The sequence below is a fragment of the Anopheles coustani genome, chromosome 2, assembly GCF_943734705.1.
Source record: "Anopheles coustani chromosome 2, idAnoCousDA_361_x.2, whole genome shotgun sequence".
Classification (NCBI taxonomy): Eukaryota; Metazoa; Arthropoda; class Insecta; order Diptera; family Culicidae; genus Anopheles; species Anopheles coustani.
In genome coordinates this window covers 45,667,206-45,675,809 of record NC_071289.1, presented here as the reverse complement: position 1 = coordinate 45,675,809, position 8,604 = coordinate 45,667,206, and the positions used below count along the sequence as shown (strand labels likewise).

General features: G+C 41.7%; 1 protein-coding gene across 1 annotated transcript; it reads right to left on the bottom strand.

Moving 5' to 3' along the window:
* Positions 1–1,926: 1,926 nt before the first annotated feature.
* Positions 1,927–5,465, bottom strand: LOC131266092 (zinc finger protein Noc). Its single transcript, XM_058268448.1, has 2 exons — positions 4,737–5,465; positions 1,927–4,447 (listed from the first exon to the last, which is right to left on the bottom strand). The coding sequence occupies exons 1-2, from the start codon at positions 4,821–4,823 to the stop codon at positions 2,822–2,824; spliced, it is 1,713 nt and encodes a 570-aa protein (XP_058124431.1). The 5' UTR covers positions 4,824–5,465; the 3' UTR covers positions 1,927–2,821.
* Between the last annotated feature and the right edge of the window lie 3,139 nt (positions 5,466–8,604).

Here is an 8,604-nt window from a genome sequence, read left to right as displayed (position 1 = left end):
TAGTGTGCAATGAATCTTCTCTTTACATTTGTGCATTTTGTCGTATCAGAGGCAAAAGCACGGAAAACTAAGTTCAGTTCAGATGCTTAAATTAGTGTTGTCAAAATTAATCGTTAGGCATTCTTTTGAAACCCTATAATAAGGTTTTCTTTAAAGCGCGATGAATAAAGATGTGACGAAATGTACTAGAATGGTTAAATACAGTACGCTAGCTCATTTCTTATGCCAGTAACATCCGTGACGAGGGAAACACTGTGAGTGGGAAAACTTTTGTGCAAATGATGAAGAAACACACTCGTTGCATGAGACCCATCCCCGGATTTCTACAAGCTCGCATCAACTGGCTTTAACAACATGATCTAAAGCACCAAGAATAAAAGGGTACAATGTGGTTACAACAAATGTTACGCTCAAACGAGAGTGGAATTTATACCGCCAAACATGTCAAACAACGAAGCGCCTGAACAGCAGCTTATACCCGTCACCCTTGTGCGCCGCCAGCGCCGCGTCATTCGGTCCTTTCCCCTTCTTTTCCGGCGGCAAAAACATCGTCGCCTAATCCTCGCTGCCAAGACGCCTACTATTTTGCTCTTACCCACAGCGGGCACAACCCTAAACCAATACCGACCAACTTTAGTCTATCCTCCGGATGAGCAGCTCCCCCTTGGGTGCTAATTGAAAGGCTTGGTAATTAACTAATAAATAACGAAACATGATATCATTTTAAATTCGTTCGACCATGGCATTTTCTCGTTTCCGTTTTCCATTTTTTATTCTTCTCCGTCTGCCCATCCTTTCTCGGCACTTTTTACGTACCCGTTCGTGGCATGGGTTTCAGGCTTGGTTAACCCGTGATGATTCGTTATTTATTTATTCCCCCTCGTGCTCTGAAATATGCTTACCATTCTTTTCGTCTACTTTACATCTCTGATGGAAGTAAAAGGCGACGAATACATTTTCACCGAAAAGAAATCAGCGCAATGAACAGCGGTTTCGGGTGTGTGTTGAGTATAACGTGTCAAGAAGGTCGGTGTTTGTAATTAATGAAGGAAGTGGTGGTTTTTTTTATTTTTCATGTTAAGATTTATTACAGGTCGTAAATTCCACGTTTTTCTCTTACAAAGAAACGCTTGCTTCTCAGTTTTCTATACATTTTTACCGACGGGAGCTCAAACTCCTTTTTCGTAGCATGCAACGGGCATAGATGTTTTATTTTTTTATTTACACCGTATTTTTACACTATACATCCCTGCTTATGATCTCCCAAGATAGTCACATTCTACATGCCTCCGTTACTTTCATATTTCGCCACTTTTACAACGCTCTAACTTTTCAAGCTTCAGCAGCTTTTAGTGTGACTTCAATTGTGTATTCTTTCCATTGCTTCATAGGTTTCAATGTGATCAGATTTCTTATTGATCTAACAACAATCTCGATACCGCGCAGAAGGAAAACGTAACACAAAACAAACGACATGAATCTGTAAATTTGGATGGTACATTATATACGCTGCATAAGCCCAATTAAAAACTTATCCTGTGATCTTCTTTCTCAACCAAACCTGTCGAACGCAATGAGTGAAATGTAAATTAGACATATAGTTGCGTTTGCACCTAATACAAACTTAAATTAAAGAATGAGCAAAATAATTCAAAATACATTACATAAAGGCGCATTAAGTAAGCGCTTACCATACCTTTTATTAGTCGATAGCGAATGATGACATTAGAAATGAACATTTGGTTTCAATAATATAATCGCTTGGATTTTTCCATTGAATTTCTCTAAAGATATCCTTTTTAGTTGATTTTCTAAGGATATTGCATGAAAATCTAAAGCGACTTGGTGGATAATATCGCTGGGATTGTTGAATCTTGTCCATCCAGGTCTCATGCTGAACAAAGTCTTCAATGAAAAAGAAATCAATTCCAATGTACTGGTAGATTGTAAACAAGAGAAACAAAATGCTTCCGATGGACTATGGCTTTTGAATTCACCGTTTTTAAATTTGTGTCATAACCAATAAAATCCTGTTCTGCCTGATTACTCTAGTAGAGTAGCTTTGCAGTCCTCGCGTTACCAGCACTTTGACTTCCTCGCCAGTAGTATATTTTAATTTCATATGAAGAATAATCTTAATATCACAGACGATAGAACAAACACGACTGGACAACGCTTTCGATATCCTGAATGTTCTGCTATATTTTTCCTTGGTTAAATTTTCAAGTACACCCATTGCTTCAGCACAAAGCCTGAACCAAGCATTATTGCCGACGGTTATCAGATACTCACTCGCAGCATCGCTTATTTCTTCTACATGCTCGCATATGAACATCGTCACATGTCAGGTCCGCCACAAACGTCACGAAAATCCGAAAATAAATCCTTAATTGTTGTTGTATTAAAAAAATACGGTCATCGGGGTTTTTATACGTATTGTATGAAACACTAGTACTAAACAACAATCGTGTAGGTGTTGTTGTCTTTTGGAATCAGATTACTAACTTCTGAGTTTGTTCATCAAAGTTTGGTGTGAAAGGTTGTTAATTGTAACACACCTTTGAACGTAATTTAATTCCTAGTACTTAAATTTAACTTTTAGTTTAACAGCTTTCACAAGCGAACAAGAGAAATGAACCCACTTTTAAGCATAACACATACCAACCAGTGGGATGTGAACCAGTGAAAGAAATGTGTCCCACTTGTTGATGTATTAAACCAGTGATCCCTTAGTTTTCAGTTTATTTACGCGACGTCTGTAGCGTCCCTTGGCGATGCTAGTAGAAAGATTCCTCGGGACATATACAGCTTATTCATCCTCCTATTGATGTACGGCGGCTCCTATCCGCTGACCATACAGGGCTGCCGCATAGGGAGAGTAATACTGCCCGAACGCGGCTGCTGGGTTAAAGGCGGCAGCCGCTGCCGCCGCAGCATTGTACGGGGAACCGGGAAGTCCCGCAGGCATGGCCCCGGGTTTAACATACGGATGGTAGCGAGCAGCAGACAGGGGGCTCAGGGGTGGATTAGGATAGCCCCGGTGATGATGGTGCAGCGAGGATGGCGGAAATATTCCGCTTAGAGGCATGAGTTGTTGCTGTAGGGCTAGTGCGGCCGGATCGGACAGGTTGGCCGTATGAGTACGTAGATGGGAGAGCAACTCATCCGTTGTATTGCACCGTTTACCGCAATACGAATCACCCACCACCCAGTTGCACATGTACGGACGGCTGGCGGCACCGCCACTACCCGATGATTGGGAGGCTGCCGTGTTAACCGCAACCGTCGCCGATGACGGTGGAGGATACCCTGGGTAGCCAGCGGGTGGCATAGAACTGAGTGCCATGGCCATGTACTTCTGATGTTCACACTGCGTGCAACCTGCCGGACACTGGCTTCCCATCATGATTTGGTGATTATGAGCCGAAAACTGACATCCAGTACAGTAGGGGTCTTTGCAGATCGGAACCAGCGTTTCACCACCCGAAGGGGTTTTAACGCGGGTATAGCCGAGGTAAGGATTGGTACTAGCAGCCGCAGCAGCTGCCGCCGCGCCAGAATAGCCAGCCGCTGCTAGCATGGCTGCATGGTGGTGGTTGAACGCGCCAGCGAAAGGTGGCCTGAAGGCTGGATTTGCGTGATCGATTCCCGACGGACTTGGCAGTCCAGCTGCACTAATCCCGTATGCACTAGGTTTGTACGCGACCGACGGCGTCAATTGGCCCGCGTGTTCCTTATGCAGTGCCATCATTCCCGCAGATGGGCTGGTGGATGTGATGGGAACACCACTGCCACCATTCATTCTATCACGATCACTCGGTGTTCCTGCGGAAGATGCTCTTCTGTTTGCATCAGGCGTAGTACAATTGTTTCCACTATGATCAATCATGCACACACCACTGCCACTGTCATTGCTCTTCACACTAACGCTGCCACCGCTGCGACCAGACATCGGGGACTCAGCACTTCCACGAGGCGAAAGGGCTCGGCTTTCTTTTCGGCCCCCTTCACCATGGTTATTATTATTATTATTATTATTGATTTGGCTCACACTGTTGTTGTTCAACACATCACTTCCACTACTCATCTTGGACAAGGGCCGATCATCGGCGGCCGCCGATTTACTAAGGTTCACTTTAGTTGTTAGCACATTCATTTCGTACGGTTTGAAGGCGAGTTTGATCTCTGGAGAAGCATCGGATTTCTCTAATTTGGCCGATGGTGATCCGGACATGGATGTGTTGGAGGTCGGATCGACATGAGACGAAGCCGACGAGTTACTGCCGGAAGACGACGTGCTGCTGCTGCTGCTGTTGTTCGAGGATGTTGATTTCTTGCCCTTTTCCGATGGCGAAACTAGTGACTTGACGGTAATATTTCCTGGGTCGGCACCGATCTGACTACATGTTTGTGCCAGCAACGCCAGAGGACTTTTCTTCGCGTCCAACTGTATACATTAAAGCAATAAAGAAAATAGGAATTAGTATGATGGTGTGGTTTTTGTACTTAAAGCAAAACCATTCAATTTACGAAAATAATATTTCCACAATGTTGTTCAGAATGATTAATGTAACATGCTATATTTACAACGAATCGAATATTTACTCTACCGCACCTACACGGCCTCCTTATTATTCTCATTCATCTAACTTAGTCAAGATGAGCTAAAATAACTAGCAGTTACTTAACAAATGACATGTATGATGCAGAACAAGAACTTCTGCGTTTGTCCTCACCGTTGTTGGAAGCGGAGAAAGGTAGTCCGGCTGTAGATATTGGTTGTTTCCTACTTGTAACATTGCGGTGCCTTCAAGTACCACCATTTGAGCTAGCGGGAAGGATGAAATTGCACGAAACGGGATAAACCAGCGATCTAAGTGTGCACACGCACACACCGTTTAAATATATTACTATTTACATTCATGGAACACGTAGAACGGGAGTTTTAGATTTCTTCCTTCAGTTTTCCAACGTGCCGTCGGTAAGTTCCGCTCACAATTTTCTCGCTACTTGCGACACTGTTCAATTTGTAATTGCACTGCACCAAATCATGCACTTCAATGTACATCACATTTTATTTTCAGCAATTATCATGTTTTATTAAGCCAACATCACGTACTTCCAATATCAGCCGCTTGCACACGAACGAAGAAAATACATGATAGCACAGCACCTCACACCTCTAGCACATTAAATTGCTCGGCTAGCTGGGGTTGCATTTTCGAAGACGATAGTTTCGTCTGTTCTTTCTTCTTCACACTATACACGAAATCAGTAATGATGTCAACCATTACCGTCTATTAAACTATTACAGACGATCCCATGGACCGATGAAAAGTATCCACTTAGAACGGCACACATTTACATTACTCAATAAGGTAGGTAGGGTAGGCAGTGCACAGGAATTCCACTTTCCACGGGAGAACTAAACCACGGCATACACACACAAATGATTATGAAATTTTAATTATTTTTAATTTATTTGAGAGCTTCATATATTCATTTTCAGTATTACACAAAGCGATGCGCTGTTGATAATCCACAGTATATGTTCGACACCAAAGCGGGGACGTGGTCACTCGCGTTCCCGAACACTGCAGCTCCTTTGGGCTTGAAAGTTCAACTCTTACTGGGAACCAGCTGCGAGCAATGGCCTCGAATTGGTCAGATACACAACCTGGGTGACTGTGTGTGTGAAGGGGAAATTTTCATAATGGTTTCCGCAGTGATGAATGACTAGCTTCAACCAATCACTGCTTGTATGTAGCAACCTCCATGGTATTGCAGTGTTCACACACACAGTGTAAGTTTCTTTCGAAAGGGAAGGAGAGTGCATTAGCAAACGCTTTTTCATCCTCGCACACGCTTGCTCCCGGAGCGGGAGAGTATCCGAACTGCTCGATTTTCTCTGCTCCGGGATCCCGTGGCATCAGAGTGTGTGAGGTGTGTAAGCTGTCAAACCTACACACACCAGTTGAACGAAGATCTTTAGAGTACCGTGCGGCGTTGACAGAAACACGACGGTTGTATCTCGGACCGTCGGAGCAATAAAGAGATTATTTTGAACAGTTAAATAGCATCAACCCAGCAGCCGCAACGCAGCGGGCAGAATAAAAAGTAGAAATACAACTCATGGAAAGTAAACAAAAGTGAGCAATATTCTGAGAAACCACTTAACACGTCAAGCATAAATTTGAACAAAGCCCACCGAAGCCGCGCATAGCATACGCTGTGCGCTGTAGGGGAAGGGTCAAACAAAACGATCGTCGACCGTTTCTTGGCGGATCGTGACGATCGTAGGTAGTAAAATCCTAGCCTAGCTAGTTGACTCACGTACACATCTAAGTTGGACATAAATAAATGGCAACGAGACTTGCGTTCTTACATGCGCGTTTCGTTCATGCGCTTCGTCTCGTTCCGCACAACGGAGGCAGTGTTGTAAAAAAACTAAACCTTGTTAAGACCTTTTTCCGCCGCGTCGTTTTGTGGCTAGTTTATTATATTTATTTTTTCCTCTGTCGCGTTACAAACTCTCCATTAGCCATCGTAGCATAGAGTGCATGCGAGACGGATGATGCTGTGAACACGTCTGACTATAAAAAAAAACTCATCGATGCACTCGGACAGATAACTTGTTACACAAGAAATGAGGCTGTCTTTTTATTTGACAGATTTTGCGACGCACATTATTGCGCGTACCGCACAGGGCGCAAGTCCCTCAAAAGGTGCCGACTATTTGAAAGATATCTTACATTCTTATTCGGCTTATGCGTTGTATGAGATTAGTGAGTGACGTGTGATAAGGTACTTTTATGTTTTAAGCACTTTATCATTAAATAGTTACATATAAAATTTTACATCTTATCCCTAAGCTAATCTTATTACATAACTTATCAAACACTTTCTGTCTTTACTATCTGTAATTATCAAAATGTATCAATCGCGTTTTTCCACAACACGATATTACTGTATTTTTAAATACAAAAGTTTATTTTTATTTGAACATTTGTTTCGTAAAAATCGGTGTATACTTCAATGAATTTGTGTGACAAACATTATTTAACATTAATTGGACCACACATATTTGTATGCTGAACCCTCTGAGGTGCTTATATCTTACCACCACTGATTTCGAATATCGGCACTGTCCTTCAGATTTTGTTCCATCCTATAGGAAAAGAAGAAAAAATAAAATGGCAATAATTTATAGTAATGGCTCTTTATCTCGTTGGCAATAAAGATCTACAACATAAACGAGCAGAAAAGCATCGAAGGGATGACAAGAAACACATTTCGGAAAATTTATTGAGTGTTACAGGGGTTGATCCTAGGGGTATAAGGAAGCATATTCATTCCTTCTAGCTTCATTACTGTTAACTCTAGTCTGTTAACTTACAACCAACCAACGCAACCTTACTTGTCTTCGAATTGAACATTTTAACATTTAAACACACCGTTACTTCCAATTTATTAATTAAGTTTACTTCGTTTCGTTCGAATGTTTATAACAGGTACATACTTTCCAAACACAAGTATTGGGTCAAAGTATAGTATCTAAGGCGTTGGTTCGTACAAATTAATAAAGCTACTAAGTTAGTCTACGAATACTAGTTCAATTAGTAGGTTTACTTCGTGGTATTAGGTTGCTTCAGTTTTACAAAACGTGCATTGTTATAAGAAAGTGTAAATTATTTATCAAATAAACACTTCCAATATTGGAGGGTGTATGAGGGGCAGAAAGATGGTACATTTAACTGACTTGGCCATTGTACATAAAGAAAAACATGCTAAGTCGCGGTCGCTTAGACCCCCACAACGTGTTCTCAACTTCGCAAGATGAGTAACCACTTCTGCTGCCTATGTTCCTTCTTAGCCTTTCTGTTGAGCCGTCGAGCACCGTATTGACACTTATTCTCGTTGCTGCTGCCCTGGCCAGACCTTTTATTGAAGGAAGAATAAAAAGGCCGTGGGGGCTTCAAGTGATAGAAGCGCACTGATGAAAGATTACATGCTCGCTGTGAATGGAATACCGCAGACTGGAGTGGAAAATAACACGATTTTGACAGCAAAATTACACTCGATTCCGGCTGTCGGACATGCAGCTCAGATTCAGATAGATTGAGTAGAGGGTTCGCCGACGACGAGTTGATTTTTCAACAGATTATTTTCCTTACACTCCTCTACTGGTTCTGCTCGATTGTATTGTTGGCTTTACTTGTTCTCCGATTCAAGAAGTCATTTTTCACTACACTAGGGAATACAACAAAATTATTAGTGAGTTTATATAGATTATCTACTACATATTTTAGCTTTTTTATGTATGGAGTTCTGTGTACACTGAAAACTCGACCAATACTAAACCGTCGCTTCTGAAACTTTTCACACATCAAGTTTAAGTACTACAGATGTGGTTGAAGGTTTGTTTGATCACTATTTTATGATAAAATCATCTAAATTTTACAATTTAAACTCAGTTTTACTAACACAAACAAAACAAGCATGTAAACAAATATCAAGATGTATCCAACATAGTTACCCTAAGGTTTATACATTACGGGGAAATTGATGAATTATCAAACATTTTAAATTTGTCGTTATTGTAGC